At 45.7% G+C, this 25,282-nt stretch overlaps 2 protein-coding genes and 4 non-coding genes across 6 annotated transcripts in view; 1 reads left to right on the forward strand and 5 right to left on the reverse strand.

Annotated features, from left to right (window-relative positions):
• The window catches only part of TEX14 (testis expressed 14, intercellular bridge forming factor), a 31,424-nt gene extending 26,095 nt beyond the window's left edge, over positions 1–5,329 (reverse strand). Inside the window, exon 1 of the mRNA XM_074160673.1 lies at positions 5,194–5,329. Coding sequence (XP_074016774.1) covers positions 5,194–5,329 — 136 coding nt within the window. The remainder of the gene's footprint in view (positions 1–5,193) is intronic.
• On the reverse strand, positions 415–618 carry LOC141473459 (small nucleolar RNA U3). Its single transcript, XR_012463556.1, has one exon. It is a non-coding gene; the product is annotated as a small nucleolar RNA U3 (small nucleolar RNA).
• LOC141473471 (small nucleolar RNA U3) lies at positions 1,317–1,519 on the reverse strand. Its single transcript, XR_012463568.1, has one exon. It is a non-coding gene; the product is annotated as a small nucleolar RNA U3 (small nucleolar RNA).
• On the reverse strand, positions 3,436–3,638 carry LOC141473469 (small nucleolar RNA U3). The gene has a single exon (XR_012463566.1). It is a non-coding gene; the product is annotated as a small nucleolar RNA U3 (small nucleolar RNA).
• On the reverse strand, positions 4,402–4,605 carry LOC141473470 (small nucleolar RNA U3). Its single transcript, XR_012463567.1, has one exon. It is a non-coding gene; the product is annotated as a small nucleolar RNA U3 (small nucleolar RNA).
• Positions 5,330–6,532: 1,203 nt separating the features above from the next.
• RAD51C (RAD51 paralog C) lies at positions 6,533–24,892 on the forward strand. The gene is made up of 9 exons (XM_074160720.1): positions 6,533–6,720; positions 7,863–8,112; positions 8,364–8,530; positions 9,386–9,519; positions 12,306–12,437; positions 14,755–14,821; positions 18,373–18,433; positions 20,858–20,918; positions 24,582–24,892. Exons 1-9 carry the CDS (start codon positions 6,603–6,605, stop codon positions 24,681–24,683), a joined length of 1,092 nt encoding a protein of 363 aa, XP_074016821.1. The 5' UTR covers positions 6,533–6,602; the 3' UTR covers positions 24,684–24,892.
• The last annotated feature ends 390 nt before the right edge of the window (positions 24,893–25,282 follow it).

Consider the following 25,282-nt stretch of genomic DNA (forward strand, 5'->3'; position numbering starts at 1 on the left):
CACTGAAACCAACTGCCATATTGCCTCTGAGATACCGGAAATATGAAAACATAATGATATTAGCAGAAATTGAAAAAAAAAAAAAAAAAAAAAGAGCAAAAGAACTTCCCTGTAACTTTCAATGCATACAATGCACTGCTTGTCCACCGTGTTTTCAAATAAAGGGTATACAAATATGAGAAGTATTAACCTGAATGAACGCAGACACCACCAGAGGACTGCACTGATAAAAAACCGAAATTCTTCTAAAGCAATAATTAACAGTCAGAGGAAGAATTTATTACCTTAACCAATTTTGTTGAAAATAATGAGCGCAGTAAAAGGGTAGTCTACGGTGTTGAGGACCTGCAACCAAAGTGCGGCTACTGAACGAGATCTACTTTTTGAACCACTGAAAAAAAAAAAGGCGCCGGCCCCGCTCAGCCCGCGTTCTCTCCCTCCCGACCGAAGCCGGGAACGGTCATCGATGGCCACGGCTCCTGCCACAAGCAGCGCCGCCGCCCGCCTCACGCTCAGGAGAGAACGACAACATCCTCCTCGCGGATTGTGACGCCGGTCAAGGGCGATCACTCCCCTCTAGTGACCAACTACAGAAATGATCCCTGAAAGTATAGTCTTACCGACCTCTCTCCCGCGCCGCCGCCCCGCCGCCGCGCACCGCCCTCCAGCACACGGACACCCCGCACCGCCCGCCCGAAACTCCCGCCCGCCGCCCCCCCGCGCCCTCCCCGACCAGCCCCCGCGCCCCGCGGCCCCGTTCCGCGCCCGCGGGACCGCCGCGCGTGGGGCTACGGGGATACTCCCCCTCATCTGCATCCAATGCCGCACACGACCAATCACACGCGATGCCCCGCCCTCACGCCGCCCCGGCTCCGCCCCCCGGCTCTGCCCGCCCGGCGGGGGCTGAGGGGCGCCGGTTCCACCGCCCGGACACCGCTCCCACAGCACTCGGGGACGGAACGGGAACGACTCCGAGCGGGGCTGAGGCGGCCCCTATTGGGGATTAGAACACTTTACTTTATAGAATATTGAAATTCATGGTGCGATCGCCTAAAATTAGGTTAAATTGAAACCTGAGGGGATTTGTTTGGCATGAGCGACTGGAGAGCGGAAGCCTCGGGCCACAAACCGTAACTGAGCTTCTGCTGAACCTTTGCTCAGTCGAAAAGGAGGCCTCGCCACGGAGCGGCACCCACGGCTCCACAGCACCCCGGCCTCCGCCGCGACAGAGCCTGTCCCCTCCCTGGGGAGAGGGAGCCCCCGCTCTTTCATAAGAATATCTGTTTTTCGAACCACATTAAAAAAAAGGCGCCGGCCCCGCTCAGCCCGCGTTCTCTCCCTCCCAACCGAAGCCGGGAACGGTCATCGATGGCCACGGCTCCTGCCCAAGCAGCGCCGCCGCCCGCCTCACGCTCAGGAGAGAACGACAACATCCTCCTCGCGGATTGTGACGCCGGTCAAGGGCGATCACTCCCCTCTAGTGACCAACTACAGAAATGATCCCTGAAAGTATAGTCTTGCCGCTGTCTTCCCCGCGCCGCCGCCCCACCGCCGCGCACCGCCCTCAAGCACACGGACACCCCGCACCGCCCGCCCGAAACTCCCGCCCGCCGCCCCCCCGCGCCCTCCCCGATCAGCCCCCGCGCCCCGCGGCCCCGTTCCGCGCCCGCGGGACCGCCGCCCGTGGCGCCGGGGGGACCCGCCCCCTCATCTGCATCTAATGCCGCACGCGGCCAATCAGAACCGCGGCCCCGCCCACAGCTCGGTCCCGGGGCAGCGCGGGGCGGCCGCGGCTCCAGCCGGTACCGACAGGGAGCATCGCCCGCAAACGGGGAATCCCGGAATCCGGGGAGACTCCAGAGCCCCGGCCGGCAGCGCCACCCGCACCGTACAGCTCCTGCAAAAGCCCGCACTTCCTGCAAAGTTACCCGGCGGCCGTGAAAATGACTCTTTCTGACAACTGTCAGAGAAATACCGTTTCCTAACGAGGGTACCGATTGGTCTCTACAGGATGAAATCGTATCAACCTTCTTGAGATATATAGTGGCATAATGCATATTCCATAAGATATATAATGGCATACTGCATAGTCATGGTTGAGTGAGCATGATTAACGGACCCCAACTCATTGCAAGGAGAAGGGTGGCCCCCACCCTGAAGAGGGGGCTTTCTTAGAACCTTAAAAGCAGCCCAGGAAGAATAAAAGATACCCCTGAGCTACCACGATAATGCCAGCAGCCAGCCCCGCTAGCACTTCCGTGAAACACCCCCATTATTTGGCATCAGAGAGAAGGAACTGCAGCAAGACTGACTCTGCGGACACCCAGAGCCAGAAAAAGGCAAACGGATAATGACTCCACAGAGTAATAACCACTTTACAAAACAGTACTCTGTGTGTGCGTTAATTACTGACTGATCACATCATTTTGTACCTGAATGCCTGAAAGATGTAAGAACTCACATACAAACCCTCATCTAGGGTGCCCCAGTTTGAACGGGACACCTCGTGTGTATGAACAAGGAATTATGCTTGTTATTCTATACTTTGCACCCCAGCCTCTCTCCCCGCTCAGCACAGACCAGTTGCAAAATTTTCATGACACAACACACGGGACGACCTCCTCAGTCCATGCTCGTCCAGCCCCAGGGTGCCAGAGCAGGAGAGGCCCCGGCACCAATGCCCGGCAGCGCTGCATGGCTCCTGCCGGGTGCTCGGAGGGGATGTGTTGGCTTCTAGGGGCTACCGAGGCCCAGTGGTTTCAGACACACACTCAAATACCAACTAGAACAACCCCACAGAGCACCATCGTGATTTACACTGTCCTTTACAGCTCTGGATCCAGCCTGAGCACCAAGGACTTCCATACCACAGCCGACAGTGTAACAGGGAGCAGTTTCTCCCAAGCCCAGATCCCAGCACATACCCTGGGGCCCCAGGGCCCAACCTGATGTAGCCCATCTGCCGTGGCATCGCATGGCATAACGAGCACAGCGTCAAGCAGTTTCTCCCTAAAGACCACCAGACTCTGGTCAAAAGTTTCCCATGCTCCAGGTCCAGCCGGAGAGACACAGACTCCCACAGCATACCATGAAAGGCAAATCCCAGCTTCTCTCCAGCCCCTCATCACTCTCTGCTGAGAACTGTTGGTCAGAACCAACCCCACGGCACCGCGAGCACACCATCGCCCGGGCACTAACGAACTCTCAAAGCATTTCTTTTCACTGAACGACTGACTCCAACCACTGGACACTACAAACTGGAACAGATGATCCTTGAGGTCCCTTCCGACCTGGGATTCTGTGATTCCATGAAATACCTTGGCTGCCCTTCCAAGTTCCGTAGCTCTCCCCACCTCAGACCCCACCGTAGCAGGTCCCCGCTCAGTCATAACAGTATCTATTTTTAAAACCACTGAAAAAAATAAAGGCGCCGGCCCCGCTCAGCCCGCGTTCTCTCCCTCCCGACCGAAGCCGGGAACGGTCATCGATGGCCACGGCTCCTGCCCAAGCAGCGCCGCCGCCCGCCTCACGCTCAGGAGAGAACGACAACATCCTCCTCGCGGATTGTGACGCCGGTCAAGGGCGATCACTCCCCTCTAGTGACCAACTACAGAAATGATCCCTGAAAGTATAGTCTTGACGGTGTCTTCCCCGCGCCGCCGCCCCACCGCCGCGCACCGCCCTCCACCACACGGACACCCCGCACCGCCCGCCCGCAACTCCCGCCCGCCGCCCCCCCGCGCCCTCCCCGACCAGCCCCCGCGCCCCGCGGCCCCGCTCCGCGCCCGCGGGACGGCCGCACGTGGCGCCGGGGGGACCCGCCCCCTCATCTGCATCCAATGCCGCACGCGGCCAATCAGAATCGCCGCCCCGCTCCCCGCAGCGCCCCGGGCTCCGCCCCCCAGGACGCCCAGTGCCGCCACCCCAACACCGCCCGCAGCTGGGGACGAAACGGAACGGCGGCGGCGCACTCGGATCCGAGCGGGACTGGGGCGGCCCCCGAAGCCCCTCTCATTAGCGCTGCAGGACGCCTGCCGGGCTCGTGGGAGGGGATGCGTTGGCTTCGGCACTTCGCCCTGCCCAACAGATCGCTGGAGCACACCCGGGCACTAACCAACGCTCAAGGGATTCCTTTTCACTGAACAATCTACTGCACCGGAGATCACTACGTGAACCGCTGGGCTGCTCACCCTTCCGTGGCCCCGCTCCTCCCGTGGAAGGCCCACATTGTCATACCACCGAATACCCATTCGAGAGGCTCGGGACACAGAACGGGGCCGACAGCCGCCGCGTTCCGCCGGGATATGCTGACTGGTGGGGAACGCACCACCCCGATACCTACGGCGGCTCACTCATAAGAACATCTATTTTTACAACCACATTAAAAAAAAAGGCGCCGGCCCCGCTCAGCCCGCGTTCTCTCCCTCCCGACCGAAGCCGGGAACGGTCATCGATGGCCACGGCTCCTGCCCCAGGCAGCGCCGCCGCCCGCCTCACGCTCAGGAGAGAACGACAACATCCTCCTCGCGGATTGTGACGCCGGTCAAGGGCGATCACTCCCCTCTAGTGACCAACTACAGAAATGATCCCTGAAAGTATAGTCTTACCGGTATGTTCCCCGCGCCGCCGCCCCACCGCCGCGCACCGCCCTCCAGCACACGGACACCCCGCACCGCTCGCCCGCCCGCCGCCGCCTCCGGCTGCCCCCCCCCGCGCCCTCCCAGACCCGCCCCACGGTGGCCCGAGCTCCGCGGCCCCGCTCCGCGCCCGCGGGACCGCCGCACGTGGGGCTACTGGGATACTCCCCCTCATCTGCATCTAATGCCGCACACGGCCAATCAGACGCGCGGTTCCTGCCCGGAGGCCGGGAATCCCCGCCCCCGCAGGAGGCCCCGCCCCCCGGCGTTGCCCCGGGTGCGCTTTGTTTTACAGCAGCTCGGTCATTTCCTTATTGCACCTTACAACTAAAAGCTTAGTTTTCTTTTCAGTTTACTTATTTTCATACAACATTTTTTTTTGGATGCAATAATTAGTACCATTTACCAGAAAAGGCCAATTGTAACACATTTTGCAAACATACTTCGTTCCCAAAACTGAATTGTACCACCAGTACGGTGACTATTTTTTACAAGTACAAGGATACAGGAAAAAGCAAAACTTTTCTGCCAGCACTTGTCTAAACTCACATTTTACCTTTTTTCAGAAGTTTCTTCACTTTTGCATAGTTTCCTTGCCTGACATAGTCATGCAGCTGAGCTTCCAGGGAGTCACCTTTTATAATTCCAAGCTGGACTGGGCAGGGAATTGGAAGAGGGAGATCATGAGCCATCTTCTTTCCTCAACAGAACTAGGAAAAGAGGTGAAATTTAATGAAACTGCAAAACGCCATAGCTCAAAGGCTTCAGAAAGGAGGGGCTGTTAGTGGGCAACGCCTGGCCAAGGGGAAACATGGTGCCAAGGAGGAAAAGGGAAAGGTGACAACCGGGGGATGACAGAAACACCCTAGAGCCTGTCAGGTGTGTAGGCCTCTCAGGCTGGGTGTTGCGGTTTGAGGAATCCACAACTATTTATTGTTGTTTAGACAATTATTCTCTCACATGATGACCCCTCCCCACCCGGGAAGGGGATCAGGAAAAAACAAGGAAAGCCAACAGTTAAAATATAAACAGCTTTAATAAAATAAGTCTAAATAATTAACATTAATAACACTAAAGAACCAGTATTCATCCCGATACCAATATAAAATATACAAGGACTATCCCCAGCCCATTCTATCAGTAGGAAGCTGTGCAGTCCCTGCAGGGACAGCAAATGTGGGACACTGGGAGCACAGCAGCTTTGGGAGGAAGGGAAGGGCTCAGGGCTCCGGCACCGGGACAAGGAGTTCTCAGGATGGCAGCCAGCAAGGGAGAGAGAGAACTTCTCAGCAAACTTTTTAATTTATATTGAACGTGACACTCTTGGTATGAAACAGTTTGGGTCAAGTACACGGGTCTCGCTCCTCATCCCCGTGCCTAGTGAGCTTGAAAATACTAAGGCCTTGAAATGCACACACCATAGCTGGTTATGAAGTAAATAATTTCACAAATTCAGACACCAGAGTCTTCTAAAAGCGCAGTTTTCCCAAGCGTTAGAAGAGAAGCTAGTCCCGTGTCGCTCACACCGGGACACCGGACGAAGGCAGGCCGCAGCCAGCACCGCTCCCAGGTCGGGGCTGCCCGGGCCCAGCAGCCCTTTGGCTGTTTCTGCCCCCTTCCCACGACGAATGCCCCCCGCTCCCGCCCCGGGCTGCGCACCCTGTCACCCTCTGTCACCCCCTGTCACCCCCTTGTCACCGCCCGCCCCGCCTCACCCGCCTCACCCGCCTCAGGGCCGCCGCCGCCCGCCCAACGGCCGCGGCACGCGCTCCCGCGCCTCGCGCCTCCGCCCGCCGCGCATGCGCGGCCGCCTGCTCCTCTCTCCCCTCTCCCCCCCCCCCCCCCGCCTCGCGCGCCTGTGGGGGCGGGGTCCACGCCGGCGGGGGGGCGGGGCCGGGCCCTGTGGCGGGCCTAGCGCGGCCCGGCAGCACCGCCACAGCCGCCGCCGGTACCGGCAGCCACGACATGCAGCGGGAGGTGGGCAGCCTGCCGCTGGCCCCCGCCCTGCGGGCGAAGCTCGTCACCGCCGGCTTCCAGACGGCGGAGGAGCTGCTGGAGACCGGCCCCTGCGGGCTGAGCAAAGGTACCGGCGGGGCGGCGGGTCCGGGCCCCGCGGGCCGCCTCACGGGCCTCCCCCCCCGCAGCCCTTCGCTAAGCTGCTCCCTTCAGCGAAGCTTTCGGAGCAGCTTGTTAGCGAGGGTGGGGTTCGAGGAAGGTTTCGGTTATTTAGGTGGTTCGTGCGTATGGAGCATCTTGGGTGGATCAGGGACTGAAGGGGCAGCTCCCCCGGGAAATTCACTGGGACCTCGGCGAGTCTAGAGAAATGGGAAATGTAAATATTTACTTCCCGAGCAAAAAAAAAAAAAAAAAAAACCCACACCCAAACCCCACGATTCTGACAAAGGATCCCTCTTACACTGAGTGATGTAAATGGGATACAGAGAAAGAACCACCAGAGGATTCTGTCTCTCATTCCTCCTCTTTCCCTAACTGCAGACGCTTTAAACAAAATAAACTCCTATGAAGCCCCAAAGTTGCCTTTTTCAAGAAGCTAAAATAAGATTTGCACAGCCATTATAAGAAGCGCACCGTGATTTTGATTATCAGCGTTTTTATTATCTGTGATAATATGCGGTAATAGTTTTGCCTTGAAGGTCAAAGTGAATGAGCTCGATCCTGGCAGGGGTGTGTTTATGCAGACAGACACACAGAGAGATTTGCAGGTATCTCCTCTCTGCTACTCACTCTGCCTTTCAAATCTAAAAATAGCGTGTAAGGTGCTCAGCCCTGGAGTACCCTGAGAATTCAGAGTACCATCAATAGGCGTCACTGTCACGAGTCTGCAACCTGACTCCTTTTACAGGACCTTATTTGCTATGAAATTAATATGATAGCACATTCGGAGCAGAATAGGTGACTTGCTGTGCCAGATCTCATCCACGTCTATGAACAGCAGTTTTGATTTTATTTATTTGCAGATCACTTACTGTCACCTGAATTCTGAACGCGGGGCATCATTGCTCTGTGTTCTTTTGAAAAATCACGTCATTAGTTCCAGAGATGTTGGCAAGCTGTATGCATCGTTATACTAAAAGGATTATTTTTTTTTGTGTTACACGGCAGAACGATCAGGTTCTGTCAAACAAATTGAATTATCTCTTCATACTTTCAATAAATCACTGTTTATATAAATAAGGTAGCGTTTCATCGTTTTGACTCTTCTAGAAATTGGAATCTCCAAAGAAGAAGCACTGGAAGCATTACAGGTTGTGAGGCAGGAATGTCACGGGGATGCAGCAAGGGCTGCTGGGGCCACCAGAAAGTGCACAGCACTGGAACTTCTGGAAGAGGAGCAAGCCCAGGGCTGCATCATCACCTTTTGTTCGGCACTAGACAATATTCTGGGAGGTGGTGTGCAGCTAACAAAAATCACCGAGATCTGTGGAGCGCCCGGCGTTGGGAAAACACAGCTGTGGTATTTTATTTTTAGATTACTTTTGTGCAACCGAGAATCACTTTTCTTTGTTTAGTTTAACATGAAGAAAGTTCATTTTTCATCTTGTCATGACTGCAATCTCGGACTCTCGCACAGCATTATAAATGTAATGGCTGTACTGCTTCCTGTTCCGTGTATTCCTCAGCAGAAATGTCACTTTAGGAGTGAGTTGGGAGGGGAGAGCTTTGTGATGTAAATGTTTCTCTTTTTTTTCCTGTTTCCCGTGGCAGTATGCAGTTGGCAGTCGACGTACAGATCCCAGAATGCTTTGGGGGCGTAGCTGGAGAAGCCGTGTTCATTGACACTGAAGGGAGTTTTATGGTAGACAGAGTAGCGGATATTGCAGCCGCCTGTGTGCAGCATTGCCAGCTTATTGCTGAAGCTCATCAAGAAGAAGGTACGTCGCTAAGTCGTTTCTTTCTGCCTCGCAGGCCGGGATCTAGGATCCGAGTGAATCGAGTGTCTCGTAGGCTGCAGTTTTACAGTGCGAGGGTTTCAGCAGCAGCGCTGGCTTAAGGAGTTCGTGCTGCCAGCCTTTCATTTCCACCTGAACGTGTCATACCCTGAACTGCATCGGTGTGTGGAGCCATGCTGCAGGCTGAGCCGGTCTACTTCAAGAATAATTCTTGAAGAGAGCTGCTGGGGAGAGAGGAGAGGAATGGCAGAATTTCTTAGGACAATGTTGCTGCTGAAGCCCCATATTGTAAAGCTGTAGCTGGAATTCCTCCTTCATAAGGTCAATATAGCCAGGTCGCATTTAATGTAGAGTTTTATTCTTTAAGTCATCAGTGTGTTGGGGATAGTGACACAACTTTTATGTTACTCTTAGAGTATTTTATCCAGCAAACTTCTGTTTGAACAGAGGTAAAAGGACACCATAGTAAATGAGCTACTGCCTGTACATTAAACAATGGATGATTAATAGTCACTGTTGTCCTCTGGTGGTGTTCTGGCTTGAAAGTGATTTACTGGAAAAATTATTTTTTCAGAAGTAAATGTTTCATTTTTGGAGCGCTCCCGTGGAGGCTCCGGTGTATCTCTGTGTAAATGCTGAGATAGCATCTGCTCACCTCCTTCTTGACTTTCAAGCCAGATGGAAGGTATGTTTCCCACACTCTTTACCTTGACTGTTTCTGTTTCTGGGGGTTTTGCTGTTGCTATACGTGGAAGGCATAGTTTGGTAGAATGAGAAAGTAGCAATATGCTAGCACAGACTTCTGACTCATTTACTCATCTATTTATTTGTTCTCAGATCATCTAAAAGCTTTGGAGACTTTCTCGCTTGAAAGTATCCTTTCTCATATATATTACTTCCGTTGCCGTGACTACGTAGAGCTCCTTGCACAGGTCTACCTCCTCCCAGACTTTCTTTCGGAGCATTCAAAGGTAAGGGTTATTGCAAGACTTACCAGGAGATATGACTCATCTTCACAGCAAAGGTTTTCAGGGATGCTAATCTGGTATAATGAGTAACACCTTAGTACCTTATCAGCTTGACAGCAATGTATTGGCTGACGCCAGAGCACAAATGTAAAGCTTGCTTGTTTGTTAGCTTTTTCATTCCCATCCCAATTACTCTTGAGAGTAATTTGTTTTTGCTACCACTGCTGCCACCATCCCGAATCTCCACTTTCAGGTCAGGCGAGGATACTGGATCTATGTTGACACATGTTGTTACATTTCTGTGAGCACTGAGTTATGAATCATCACACAACTGCTTTACAAAAGAGTCTCTGAGCCAGGTGTGATGTGATCACCATGATGCAGGGGGATCAGAAAAGCTTAGTGCCATTTTTTTTGTCCTAGAAGATCACTGAGGACCAGAAGCATCCTGCACCATCTTGGCATCCAGAAAGTGACTCTTCTCCTTCTTTCCAATACATCTTCTGTTGCTACAAGCAACCAGAGCCTGCAGCTCGACTCTTGGGTGGACTACAGCCAAAAAGTTTCCCAGTACCTAGTGTCTTAGTGAAATGCTATAGTAAGGCAGATTTTTACCACCTCCCTTCCAGATTTCTAGATTCTGCACAGCAGATCACTCCCTAATGGGATTCAGGGAAAATGACTTGTGCCTCATTCTAACAGAGCACAAATCAGTGTTGTTTAGTTAGATTGTCTTTTGCATATCATTTCCATTTTTGGAAGCTGTTATGTTCTTGAAAGCGCAGATGGGAGTCTTACTTTTGCTTAGTGTAGTCTGGTATTTCCCTTTCTCTGCCAGGTACTAACGGTGCCCTGTTGTGTTTGCTCTTGTGGAAAGTACGTGGCTTCATTAGCACAGTTACATTGGGCTGCAGTTCCCTGGTACCATCTGTGCTGATTATCTGTGCTTGGCCTGCAGCCTGAAATACTGAAGGTTGCAGGAGAACCATAAGACCTTCTGCTGATTCCTTGGACAGGCTATAAGTGACTTGCCAGATTGCTCATTGCAGTCCAGCTCTCATTAAAATTAGTCTGATCCCACTGTGCAGGCCTGGAGCTGAGACTGGGACCACAGGAAACCTCCAGCTTTTAGGGTTTTTTTGAGAGATACGTAGTTGTAGTGAGTGTCATTTGGTAACAAGATTTAGTTTGAGATATTATTGGTCTTTCTCATATTATTAACAATATGAAAAAGACTATGTTAGAAAATATTCTTGGCATAATATACATAATTCTTTAAGGTCTAGTAGAGACAGACTGACATAGAGAAGGCACGTGTGTTACCGGGCTTTCTTGATATAGCCTGCTTTTGAACACTTTAAGTTTACTTGTTTGCTGTTCTATAACAAGTGCAACTGGGAGAAAATAACCTAACTTGCATCCTACCTGGACGTATTCATCCGATAGACAAGTCATATAACACTGTACACATTCCTTTCTAGCATGAGTCATGTTTATACTATTAAACTGATTGTTCTTAAAGTAAAAAAATTACGCATGAGGACGATGTACAGGCACATAGAAACGAATTTGCAGGAAGGAGGAAAAATGAGAAAACAGAAGAATATTTTATTTTAATTCTTACTTTCTAATCTTTTTCAAATTAAGATTTTTTTTTTTTTGTCAGTTGGAGGCCCAGGGCCATTTCAGAGAGTGATGTTTGCTGCAGGCTTTTATATTCCAGTCATAAAGCTACTTCCCAGTAATGAGTTAAATCAATAATACAGAAAATCAGTTTTCTTGTCTTGTTTCCAATTTGTTATCTTGTGCATTAATGCAGGAACTTGTAGGTACCTAGGATTTGAGTGACATCTGAGCATGCAGACGCTGTAAGACTATCCATCTCCCTTCTGTATTTCAGACAAACTTGGGTCATCAAAACAGGTTCAACAAATGAAGTTAGAATAAATCAAAATCCCAGACTAATGTTTATATAGTGTCTTGAGGGTAATGAGCCAGTGGCAGCATTGTGCTCTAGCTTCAGCTAATGATTGCTACCAAAGAAATAATTCGGCAAAGCAAACATCTTCAGGCAAGACAGGTACTCAACTCGATTGCATAGTGTCTGGAATGTCTTTGAGCATCTGTTAAAATCCATGTTTCTAAGATAGATCACTGATATGATCCTTAGAATCAGAGGAGTTATCTTAACAGTGACTACAGACAGCATGTATTCTAATTTTGGTTTGGATTTAATTTTTGAGGGAGAAAGTGAAATAAATTAGTGTTTGTGGAGAGTTGACTGAAGTACAATTCTGATGTTTAATGATTATTTTTTTTTCTCCAACTTCTCTTCTGCAAGGCTTTAAGTCCAGCTTTGTTATTTTGTATTCTGTACCAGGTGCTGCAGAGGTAAGTCAGCTGTGAGTGAGCGAGCTCTGAAACTGGAAACAGTCGGAAGGGCAGCTCTGTGCCGAGTTAACTAACGGGAGAGCTTAGTGCAGTGTTTTATTTAAGCCAGTGCAGCTATGGCCTGAGCTAGTAGCTATGCATAATGCAGGACTCCCATAGCAAGTGCACTGGTGTGTTGGGAGCTTGAGGCTCTATACCCTGCACTCTCTGCACTGCTGGTTGTCTCCGACATACAGACAATAGGTGTTATACTGTCATGCACATCTGAGTATGAAATAAAAGATTGTCATCGTATTACATAAAACATTCCAATGCACTTAAAAAAAAGAGGTCTTGCTGCTTTTTGTCATTGGTTTGGAGAATAGTAATGGTAGATTTTCCTTTTCTTCTGCATTTAGGTCCGACTGGTGGTAGTTGATGGAATTGCATTTCCTTTTCGCCATGACTTTGAGGACCTCTCCCTTCGGACACGACTTTTGAATGGTCTGGCACAGCAGCTAATCATCATAGCAAATGATCATAAATCAGCGGTAAGTCAGGAGCAGGTTTAAATCACAAAAGATGCTACTTTGGAATAAATACATTACAAAGAATTAAGCAAATGTAATTTGTGCTTATCCATAAATAGCAAAATAAAACTGCAATAATATCCTGTACATTCATGTTTGCCAATTTGGTTAGTAAATATAGATGGATCGCACAGGCAGAACTGTTCAGGTGGAAAATTCCTAGACTTGCTAAAATAAGTAAAAATTTGCATTAAAAGCATCCTGTAGATCTTGATTACATGGTGGCGTATCAATTTGCTATGCTGTTTCACATCATCTTCTTTAATGATTTGGTTGGACAAGAAATGCTCCTTTGGTGACTTTTACCTACAAAGCGCGGGCATTAAAATACATCAGAGTATTTAGCAGCTCCAACATAACTTTCCACTCTTCGTTTAAAAATAAACTACGGTCTTTGCGGAGGAACTGTTCTTTGGGGAGGAAAACCGCTTTATCTGCTAGTTTGGCTTGCTCTCCTGGCATCCATGGAAACCCATAGCTTCCTTCCTGGGCATTGTTTCTACGTCATTTACGCCAATATGGAGGCCAGCAAATCTGCAGCCGCGTAGCCAGCAGATGGCACTCAGAAGCTACATCTGTTCCAGAAGTTGTTTTGGCCAGTCTTTCCACAGCGCAGAAAAGCATTGTCCAGGAATTTGAGTTTACACAGTCTCAAAATGGTGCTGGTGCCTGTAGCTGTTTCCAGGTGACTTGCAACCTTGTCACCCACAACTCTCTGGCGCAATCGGCTTTTGTTCGCAACTGCTAAAAATAACCCTCCCCTTGTGCTTCCTCCCATAGCGGCAGGAAGGGAAGGAGCAGGGCTCTGCGTTCTGCCTGGGTTGGGCGATTGGCCTTGCTGCTGAAAGCCTCCCCTCTCTCTCGCCCTGATGTGAATTATGGAGCTTCTTCCTGCTGGTGTGGGCACCGAGGAACACGGATGTTGTGTGGCTGCTGGATTTGCACAGCCTTCAGGTTACTGAGTGCTTTCACTCATAAATTGAGGACCTGGTGACCTTGAAGAGGAGCAGTTGTCATTGTACAGTCTTTTTTTTCCTTTGGTCAGAGGGAAACGTATATAACTTATTTTTATTGAACAAGTGAGCAGTTTAGTACCAGCGCTTGCTAAATAAACCCTTGCTAAAGAAGTGATTAGTCACAAGAGCTTCAGAAATAATTTAACTCAGAGGGGCACTCTTGTTAATTTTTGAGTTAGTTCCATGTCGCTTGCAAGCAGTCTAAATTCAGCTTGCGTGCCAGAGATTGCTTGTCGGGCAGCAAAGCCGGGCAGTCTGAATGCTCTAATATGGTAGAAAATAAGTTCCTTTAGTTTCTAAAGCTGAACTCAGTGGGTTTTGCTGGGATGCCCAGACCAGCCCTTCTCCAATGAGATGGGGAGCCTGTTCAGGGCTGTTACCATCCATGTACAAAGAGTTACTTCTCTAAAATATGCAATATGTGTCTTGGGGCTTTCAGCTCTGTCAGTGTTTTGGTGTGTGCTCAGTGGAATCGCTTGCTCTGGCGCACATTTCTAACTGTTCAAGCAAGAATTATTACAAGCACGTCAAACAATGAAAACCCCTAGGGTTTAAGATAGGTACAATTCTTTATTTTTCATTTTTAATGAACTTTGCAATTAATATTCCTGGCTCTTTTCTGTCTCACCCACCCCCACTTCTACCAGGGATCTAACCTAGACTGTCTGTGAACCTCCTACGAGTGATTCGTGCTGCGAAAACACTCCCCCGCTCTGTCTGTTCACTTTCATTCTGCTTTGTATTGTACCCACTTGCGCATTTTTAGACTACAAGGTGCAGAAATTCTGTTAATCACTAGGCTTATGCCTGTTTTGAGCAGCACCACCAAGTTCATTTATGCCACAGTGACTGAAATCTATCTCTTTGTAGAGGGCTAGTACAAGTCACGTGCCTCTAAATACAGGTCCAAACAGTATTTAGTACAAATACAGTGGCATATACAAGTTGTGTAGAGTTTGCATCCCTTGGGAAGGGAGAAATTTAGGCTTCTTTAAAGTCTTGAATTAAAGCAATCTACCTTCAATGCAAATTGAAAATACGTTTTGCAGGGTTCTCGTAATTTTGTTTTGGCTATTGAGAAAGGATGAGGCAGCTTTACAGTTTCTTCTCATTAACACAGAAGCTTCATTAGAGTAGGCAAGAGTTTTGCCTGAGTAACTACTCTTGGTAAAAGCTTTTTGAAAAATCCCTCTCTTTCCTCCCACCAATATGCTGCTTCTCTGGAGATTTTCTTATTTGTTTGCTTCTGTTTCCTCTTTTAGGTAGTTCTGACAAACCAAATGACAACAAGGATTGGACAAAGCCAATCCACATTGGTACCTGCTTTGGGTAGGTGTTTAGCTTGTGAGTTGAAAACTGAGTTAATCTTCAAATCTGTGACTTCCTTTCTTTTGGTATTGTGTACAAAGAAAATGAAATTGTTTGCTGAATTTCTGCAGCGTAGCAGAATCCATGGTGAAACTTAGACCTATCTGGAACTGCTAGCATTGTGGAACTCTACAGAAGTGCTTACCTATGTCAGCATTGTAATTATAATTAGCAACTGTCAGATTTTATTCTAAACTCAATCATAGTGTGCAGGTTAGAATCCTGGTTAGATTTTTGAAAAGCAATTACAAATATTTTCAAAAGTCCTGGCCCTTTCAGATTGCAGAAACTCACAGATTGAGAGTGTTGCTAGATTTTTTTTTTTTTCTTTTTAAACCAAAATTTTGAATAATAAATTTGATATTAGATCTATCAGTAGTCCTTAAGGTGACTGAATTGCCCTCTATGGGGAAGCACAAGGTACTAAGAAATCTGTGTAACTAGGCTTTTGGACATGCAGCTGATGTATTGCAGCCTTCCCCTGGGGATCTTGGGCCATGGAGTTACCTCTGTTCCAGCTCCAGCTGTGTTGGCCAAGGAGGCCACTGCCCTGCTGGAGGTCACTGCTGTGTCCTCTGTGCTGGCTGAGCTGTTTGTGGCATTGTTTCCCAATCCATTTTTGCCAAAAGTGGACCAAGTAAGATTGAGCTGTTTAAATAATAAGTAAACCTCTGATGAATCAGGTAATTCAGAATGAAATTGGCTAATGAATGATCATGCGAAAAATGTAGGGATGGCCCTGGGAGCAGTAAACCTCTAGCAGGAATGTGGTGATGAACATGTTAAAGCACAAACAGAAGAATGCAGCTTAATGGTTGCACACCTCAAACTACGCTGCGATTTCCTAAATTCCCTGAGAATCATTCACTGCCTCTGTTTATTTTGCCATTATACTTGAACATGTTCCATTAATTATTTGCAAAGGCATTTCATATTTGCTGCATCGCTGGAACTCTCTACCTATTGCTCTCTACAGTTATGATGTAGAGGGAAGTTTTATGTGGGATCCTCAACTACAGCCTGCCCATAGTGAGTTTAAGTGTTTTTTACAGGCTGCTCCTGCGAGGAGCAGAGTATCTTATATGGACTCTTCTGCTGTGGTCACAGGGGAAAATAGAACAGTTCTTCCGAAGTAGAGATTTTTGACAAATTAAGAAAAAGCTCCAGGCGTTCAAATCTTATTTCAGGTTGTAACTTTGTATTATTTTATGGTGCACTTAAAGGACACAAAATCTCGGTGCCCAGCTTCAGTTTCTGTGAACTAAGTAATGATTCCCTTGTTCTGGAGGGGAGGGAGAAGGAGGCGGCAGTACAAAGGCAAAAATGTTCTCAATGTCTGTACAGGCATTGAACCGTTTGGCACAGATGTAAGATAAAATGAACAACTACAGACCATCTCCTTCGAGAATGTGAAGAATGTGGAATTTTGAGCTGCGCATGCAGATAAAGACCCAGCTTCTGGTTTCTGACCCTTTTTGTCATCTTTGCCTCTTGTTCTCTGATGCATTACTTCTGGCAGCTTTGCTGGCTACAAACTCAAGTAAAGCAAATAGATGCTGTCTTTTTTTTTTTAATAGCCAGCATTGTTTGAGAGCTGTTGTGTTTATTGAGTCAAAGGGGACAGTAAAGAATGTGAAGACAGTCAGAGTAGGTTATAATTCAAAGATACCACCTATTGTCTTGTGCATATTTTCTTTTACAAACATTTAATTAGACATAACCTTGCATTGACCCATGATTGCGACTCTCGCCAGAATGTGTATGTAACCACGTAGTATTGTTAAACTGAGTAGTGTGTACTTACACAAAAATGAAAGTTTGTACCAGTTGGTAAAATATTTAAGCTAAGAGATATTCCCCTCATCTTAAACAGCAATATCTTAAGTTGAGCTTTTCAGAGTGGTACAAAGATGTGAATTTATTCCATAGACTCGGTGCAAGTATTGAGGAGATGGATTACAAGGTGGTTTTTACGACCCCCTCTAAAGGGATGCTATTTCAACAGTCTCATCGTATCGGCTAAAGAACCTCCTACTCCTCCATGGTTGGTTGTAGCCCAAGGAACTATTGAGGGAGGGTCAGCAGCAAAACCCCAAGTAGAATCAATCCTATTGCCTTCCCTAAATGGCTTTTTTTCCCCCATTGATTGGTAAGCCTTAGAAACAGCCTTTTCTAAGATTTCTCAAGCGCATTAATCTCTAAACTCTTATTCAGCTTCCCAGCAGAAGGGAAGTTCTTAATTATGAAAAAAAAACAAACCACAGATGCTGCAAGGTATTAAGTCAAGAGCTTTTTGAAGGGGACAGCTTTCTTTCCCACTAGTGATGGCTAAGCTGGGTGTTCCTAGACATTTCTACTGGATATATTTAGAAAGGAGGTCAAATATTAATCTGCAGCCAGTTTAACTCTGAAATACATAATTTTACAGTAGCATTTCTCTCTCATGTTTGATACAGTTGGAAACATTCTGGTATGGATTTGTACCCATTGTAAAATGTATTTTGATCTCTGACTTGTAACTGTATCTGATAGCCAAAATCTTTACACTCAACTTAGATATAGTGGAGCAAGATCTGGCAGGGCACCTGGAAGGTCTATGTCTTCATTACAGTTGAATCATTCTTTTTCTTCCCCATGCTATAATGAATACCAGAGCACATGGGGCACATGGGGCTGGTGGCACGATGGAGACCAACAAGTGGTTCAGAAGTTACAGGGTTGGGTGCAGGTGAACAGGAGGAGGCTTGCAGCACTTAACCAAAACGGCTGATTTAAAATGCAATCCGTCTTTGGATTACTGACTGTCTCTGGGGATAAACAGAGGAAAACACCTAATAAAACTGTCTATAAATTGATTGAGCCTATGGTCAGCTGTGAACTGAAACAGTAGGACTGTTTTCCCTGAAACAGGAGAGCAATCCAAACTTCCTTCTCTCTTTCCACCGTGCCCCCCCCGCCCCTTACTTTTGGTTGTATTCCTTTGCATTTTGCTGTCAGAAGCAGAAACTGCTTCAGGGGCCCTTAATACTTTAATAATCATTGACTTTCTCCCAAAGCTTGTATCCCAAAGGGAGTGATGTTTGCTCATAATTATGCCTGAGAGACAGAATACTGCAATTTTGAAGTAGGATTTAGACATACTCACTAGACTTCTTCAGTAGTAATTAGAAATACCTTTTCTTCGTGTTGCCTCTGTTTTCAAGATTTGTCTAGTACTTGTCATTTATAGGTGTATATATAAAATCTTTCTACAAATATGGAAGTATTGCATCAAGCTTTCTATAAAACACGCTGTGAGTACAGAGGTTATTAATTGTCTCTGTATATTTGATAAACTGGTTGTGAAATCCTTGCACATGTGAAAAAAAAAGTGATTCATTACAGCAAGGAAGGTATGTATGTTTTAATCGTGGGGTTTTTTTTTGAAGACTGGTCTAATTTTAGTTCAGTTTACTGATGCTGCTGCTGTTATAGGAGATAAATAAAATGGCCTGTCGTTTTGTGTCACGCAGGAGAAAGCTGGGGCCATGCTGCTACTGTCCGTTTGATCTTTCACTGGGACAACAGTCAGAGGTAAGTGAAAATGTAGGCCAGTACGGTACCAAATAATACTGACAAATGTGACATTTGAGAATCTTTCTCAGACTGGCCTTAGTGGCCAAGCAGGGATTTGAATTTGATTTCTGGCCTTGGTCTGCCGTGTCCCAGGCTACTGAGGCTCAAGAGGAGCTTTCTAGTTCAGCCCAAGATATTTTACTATCTGGATTTTGTAAGCAGGGAGTTGAATTTCTTTGCTTCAGTCTTTTAGGCCCCAGTGAGTACAAAGCCAAAGATGGCAAAGAAGGCTTTCCACCCAGACAGTGATTCTCAGGACAGACTGTCGGGCTACTGGCCCCTGAGCCCCAGTGGCAGCCATTGGACCTTTCTGCCTTTGAATGCAGCAGGATGGTTCTGCAAAATGGGAGAGCTACGCAGATACCAAGTTACAGTGACCTGCAGAGAGGCAGAAAGAGCTGCGTTTACTCCCAATGCAGAGCTGACCTACGGAAGATGATTTTAGAAGCCCGAAGGAATAAGGATGACCCTTCTAAAAACAGTATGAAGTTCTGTCTGTTGCAATGAGATTTTTTTCTGTTTCCTGGTTCTTTTTTTACCTCTTCTCTATATTGCAAGCTCACTTCTTTTTCCCTGGTCAGTTAAATTTGTCTTGTACATAGTATCACAGTGCAGCAACTTGAGATTGAAGCCTTGCTTCAATTCCATAATCTCCTGCAAACAGCAAACAAAAGTGCTACCAGAATGTTGTTGTGCATAGTTTTTGCTTGTTAAACTCAAAAGAGAAATGCAGTGACACTTCCTTGTGGAGTTTTGCTTTTTAAGTTCTAAGTTTGAAGGCAATGCAGAATGATTACAGCAGGCTGTTTAATTTGGTATTAAATTAACATCACTGATTAGTTAACAGCCTTTATAAGACAGAAGTTGCATCAACATTATGATTGCAGAGTGAACAAAAGTTAATTTTATGTATCAAAATTAAAGAGCTTTTTTCTTCTGCAACAGAGTGAAGAAGGCTATGGATACAGGTTCCAGAAAGCAAGCCAAAAATAGACAAACATGGTTTATTTACTGTTCTAAATATGCAGCTAATATAGAGCAGGGCCTGCAGAAGCATAGCAATTCCGATTACAGCTGCCTGCCTGTAATGAACTACCTGTACCTGGTGATCCATCGTGGTTTTGTTGTTCTTGGTTTTATATTAGGTTATTGAGGCACAGAGATGACCATTTGAGAATCCATTTGCCTTTTTTTTTTTTTTTTTTTTAAGTTGTGCCTTGGCCAAATATGATACCTGTCTTTTTCTTTCTCTCTACTACTGAAAATGTCAGAGCTTAATTATAAGGGTTCTCATTGCTGTGAGGAAAGATCCTGTTGAGTCAGAGGCATGCAGCAGAGCCCTGGCTGAGCGCTTGTAAAAGCATGGCTGCTGCAGCTTCAGATTTAGGCTATTTTGTAAAGTATAACCCACCACTTAAATGTTCTGAGGAATTCCCTGTGTAGCTAATATGAAGTGGCAGTGTTCCTCAGGCTGTAATTACGTGCTCTCTAATAGAATGGCACCTCAGGGAGGAAAAAAAAACCCCAAAATAATTAACGGGATCTTTGGCAGAGTGTCTTGATACAGAGGGCAGAATACTGTCTATATTGGCTTTACATAAGCGTAAGTTTTGGGAAGGTGGGCAGGGTGCAGACCAGCAGCCCTGGGACTGCTTGAAAAATCCCTTGCTTTTGAGCTGCTTTGCGATCTTCTGTCTATATTATAGATCTTCTATCTATAGTATTACCTATAATATGCAAGCATATTATTGGGCTAGGTGCTGTATAAGCACAAATCAAGATGCATTGCTTAGAATCTAAATGCACAAAATCAAGGAAGTGTTAGAGGAGAAATACAAACGATTTTCTCAAGGTTATGCTGTACGTCAGTGGCAAGGTCAGGCTTAGAAATAGAACATCTTATTCACCATCCACTAGGTTATATTGACAGCTTGTGCAATCTCTAGAAAAAAAAACTCCCTTAGAAATACTTGAATTCTTGAGGGTATCCCAGCTTTGAGAGGTCAATGAACAAATGATTGCTTAACGGAGTAGGAAAGAATTGCTCTCAAAACCTTTTTTGTTTGCGTTTTAAGAAAGTGGCATTTGGAATGAATTCATAATGAATATTGTTCCAAAAATGTGATCAAGTGCTGTGATGAAACAAGGCTAATTAATCATTCACTCTTTTTAGTAGGTCTATACTGTATTTGAGCTGTCAGGTCATGTAAGGATGGAAAATTGGCACCCACAGTTTAAATGAGCTATATGAAAATTCATACATAAGTATTCCACTGGTCATCTACCCCATGTTTGTGGGAAAATTTGGGTCTGATCATTTAGTTATTGGAATTTTTATTGTTATTATATTCACTAATAATTATCTGGCTTTTGTTTAACCAGGTTGGCAACGTTGTACAAATCACCGAGTCAGAAGGAGTCAACCATACCCTATCACATCACAGTTAGTATTTCTTTGGGGATGGAGATACAGAGATGGGGGCAAATTGTTAGCTGTTAAGGAGTTTTCAGACACATAGACAAATCTGAGAATGCTGTTTGGTTTCTTAGGGTTGCCTTTGCCTTTCAGTCTTCTGAAGGTAGACAGTAACACTAGGATGACTCCAGGTTTATGAATATTTCGCACCTTTTCTCTTTAGAAAAATGACCCAGGAGTTAAAATGACCTCTTAGAGTTAAACATTTTGATTTCCAGATCAAATTTACAGACAGCCTGTCCCCATCTGTTCTTGTGCTAGTACTGATTATTTAGTCTGCCCTTGATGTTAACTTTTGGCCTAAGTGCAATTACAGAGAACAATCATGCACTCTCTGAGCCTTCGTTTTGGGACACTTGAACAAGCCAAGCTGTTTTCTCCCTTGTCAGGTTGGTTGTTGTTTCCCGAGTGGTTCTTCTCTGTTCCAGCTGAGTTTATCTTTTTAGGACAAGGGTGACCAGAATCGTACATGGTATTCCAGAGGTCTCACCAGTGCCATACATATTTCCACATCTCTGCTTTAAGTGCATTGCCTGATATAACCTAGGTTGTATTTATCTCTTTCATAGCTCCATCCTACCGGTCACCCTGTCACCAGCCAATATATACAGATTTGTCTCTGCTGTCATTATCATATGAGGAGCTTCCAGCTTATGGCCTGAGTCCTTGTTCATCACTAGTTAAATCCAGTGATTATTTTCTTTTGTGGAGTGCTTAGATACATATTAATGAGAATACATACTGCCCAAGCTGTATTTAAGTTTAAAAAAACCCCACCACTCGGCGCTCATCTCTTCAAACGTCAGATAACATAGGTACATGCCATAACTATTTGCTACGTGTCCTCATGGAAACACGTTGCCATAGCATTTCCTGCAGATTTTAATGCTGCCATAAGATGAGAACTTCAAACTATTGAACAGAAATCAGATATTTATTTTTCTAACCCTGAATGTATTCACCTGGACAGAAGAAATATGCAAACATATATATATATTCTTAGTTCTGTAAAGACTGGAAGGGTAAGTGGGGCTGCATCCCAAAGCTGTTTGGATCATGTGATATAAATGTGCAGCCCTCTCTCTCCAGCTGACAAACAGATGGATTTTATCTTAGACAGTTTAATTGCCTTTTCCTTTCAGTTTTATATCCATTATAAAACAGCTATGGGCTCTTCTTCTGTGTGAATGCACATAATCTTGAAATACAGTTGAGAGTGTATCCTAATCAAAGATTAGTTAAAACTTAAGATTATCCCTGTGTTTTTTCCCTTAATCCTGTTGAGCTACATCAGCAGATGGTTTCTGTAAGTAAAAAATGTATTATCCCTGTTTCTTTCATGAAATTCAGGTCTGATGGCAACAGTCTGCTGTTATCATTTCTCATTCCCATCTCCATAGTTTCTGGAAGATGTAAATACGTTTCAATGTTTCCAAATCTGATCTAGCACATCTATGTATAGCCAGCATACAAAAAAAAAAAAAGATAATTAAAAAAAATAATAAATTCCTCAAGCCTAGATCCTCAAAGATGTTTAGGATTATGCAAATTGGTACCATTGACCAACTGGCTGTTCAGTGCCTGTAAGCCGATGGAGAAGTGTGTAACTTAGTGACCCAGCTCCAGTTCTTTTTCAGCTGTGTCCTTTCCTGCATACTGGCAAGTCGGTCACCACTCAGCCAGTGTGGAAGCTGTGGAACACCTACCAAATGAAACACAGTTTCTTTCACAGGCTGATAAGGATTCATTCTTAAATGCAGAGTATAGAAATGTAAATTGATTTATGCACAGGGGAGTAAGTAGATCATCTGATTCACCTAAATTTCCCAGATAATGTGACCTGATTATTTGATCGTGAAAGCAAGAGACCCAGGACCTATATTCTGGGGAGGAATTGTCAGTATTTCCCTGAACTGTGGAGGGTCTGCCAGACTAGTGATGAGAATACCGCTCAAGTAATAAAGCCATCTGCCTTTGTCAGTCTTGATGCAGTCTGGAGACACCAGAAGACTTTTTAAAGAACAACTCAAAATACCATAGACTGAGCTTTGAAGGTCCAGTGAGCCTTTTTAAGCCTTGGTTCTGTTAGCTATGTTCTCTCCATCTAAAAACCACTAACAAGCTTCATAGAAATATACAAAATTCTTGTATTTTCCAGGGGCTATGCCCAGAAGGTACATGCCTTTAACTAAATGCAAAACATCCATACTAAGCAGCCTACTTTATCGTGTTCTGGCCTTTATAACCATTGGAATGCTTTCGCTGGGAGTCTAGCGTGCTGGATTAAGTGGATTCTTGGCTACAGAACCACCTTTGTGCCTCAGGGAAATGGCAGAGATTAGATGCAAGCAGCAGTGAAACACTAAACTTGAAGATTCCCCATTACGCTATTTAGAATAACACTTGAGTTGCTTATAATAGCAGAGGGACTGCACAAATGCTGCCCTCGTGGCACCTCTTGCTGTTTGTTCCTTTAAAAACACAGCAGGCTGCGTGAGGTGAGGCATTTAGAAACAGAAATACAGCGATGGGAAACTTAAGCAAAACATTTTGATTGGGTTTTGGTTTGGATTGATCTTGGTATGGGACACACTGGCATTTTAGAAAAGTCACGTCTGATAGAAATCCTGCCTGCTTTTTCACACTGCACCATCCTAAAATGTCAGCTTTCCTGAAATGCTCTCCTCCCCACATTTTTTCTACCTGAGCATTTAGGATCCCCAGAGCAATTTCTTTTTCCGATTAACCCCTTTTCCTCTCTAAGTCTGCACTGCAGTGAGAGTCTTCCCTGAGCTGTCAGCAGCCCTCCCTGCACAGCATTTGTCTGGAGATGGGAAGACAGTTGCAGGCTTCACGTCTCGGTATCTCCATCTGCATTGATGACATGTTTAACTAAGTGATTTTCCAGATCTTTCCTATTTTAAAATCTTTGAAAATCATTAAATTGTGAGCTAAGGTAACAGAAAATACAAATGGTACTAAGCCAAATAGGTCACTTCAAGCTCTCTCCTGAGTAGCAGCATCTAGTTTTCACTTCTACATTTAGTTTTTGGCAGTTCTCATCCCATTGTGTCCCATAAATTACTATGCTGGGACAGTCTTTGCAGTCTAGAGACTGATTCAGAGATGCTGTTCTCTTACAATGTCTCATTGATGTTTTCAGTTCATTAAGTAGATACATGAAACAAAAATATCCTAGGTCTTAGAAATTCACAGTTTTGTTTCCGAAAATGACAGAGGCAATTAATGCAGTTGTCTCCTCGCTTCTGTGGGGGCTTGAACAATGGCTGAAAGATTTGGCTTTTAATTTCTTTAAATAGGCAACGTAAGTTAATTTACAGAGAAGCAGTGCTTTATAGTCATAGGGGTTATTAGTGGCAAAATGAAAATGATAGCCTGGTTGGTGAAAATAAAGTATCTTTAAAAAGTAAAATGAGGAGACACAGTTACTACTTGGCATGTTTCTTGAAAAGCTTGCAGTTCTGAGCTTAGCCTAGTCTATAAACGTTCTGTGGCCGCTCATCTAAAATAAATGACAGCATCATACCTTATTCTCATCTTCTGGGAACTAGTTACTCATGCTTTATATCCATAGAAGTGTTACCACATGATTTTGCTTATATGTTACAGTCTCATGGCTTCCGAGATGTGCAGCCTCCAGCCGTCACTCAAAATGCAGAAGATACTGAAATGAACCCTCGCAAGCGGCCACGGAGAGAAGAGGAAAAGTAATAGCGATTCAAAAGTTGAATGTTAAAAAATGTGTGCTCTGTGAGAACAGTTGCATAGTGAACATGCAACCAAAGGCAGCCTGAGAGACTCTAACTTAAATTCCTATTCTGGACATTGTTTTAACATTAAGACTGCAATATGCAAATTTCTGTCACAGGAAATTCCTTTGTGTATGGCATAATTTTATAATAAAAAATTATGTTTTCTATAACAAGAGGCTTCAGCTTTTTGGGAGGAGATGGAGAATACAACTAATTCTTTTATCCTGGGTAAAAAAACAAATGTGAGCATCTAATAGAGTACATTTAATGACGCAGGTCTTACTCATCTGGTTTTCTGTGTATCTGAATTTTAAAGAGGTTTCATGCAGCAATCTGGTCCCATGCCTCAGACCGGGGCAGAAGGTGGTGGAGCTGCTGATGGATGCTCTAAAATAAATACATGCCGAAATGCTGTGCCAGATTGGGGCATTAGCCCTTACCTGCTGCAAAGTCCTTGATGAAGGACAATCAAAGCACTGTTTTGAACTTCTCATTTATCTTGTAGCGGTAACAATAGAGATGAAAGACTAGATCTGAAGGACAAAAGATTTAATCCAG

This window comes from Numenius arquata, chromosome 18, assembly GCF_964106895.1.
Source record: "Numenius arquata chromosome 18, bNumArq3.hap1.1, whole genome shotgun sequence".
NCBI classification, from domain to species: Eukaryota; Metazoa; Chordata; class Aves; order Charadriiformes; family Scolopacidae; genus Numenius; species Numenius arquata.

Excerpts from the sequence above, each read along its gene's own strand:
- RAD51C (XM_074160720.1), top strand. The coding sequence starts at position 6,603 with ATGCAGCGGGAGGTGGGCAGCCTGCCGCTGGCCCCCGCCCTGCGGGCG. Across the intron at positions 6,721-7,862 it reads CCCCTGCGGGCTGAGCAAAG|AAATTGGAATCTCCAAAGAA; the intron begins GTACCGGCGGGG and ends TGACTCTTCTAG. Across the intron at positions 8,531-9,385 it reads TGAAGCTCATCAAGAAGAAG|ATCATCTAAAAGCTTTGGAG; the intron begins GTACGTCGCTAA and ends ATTTGTTCTCAG.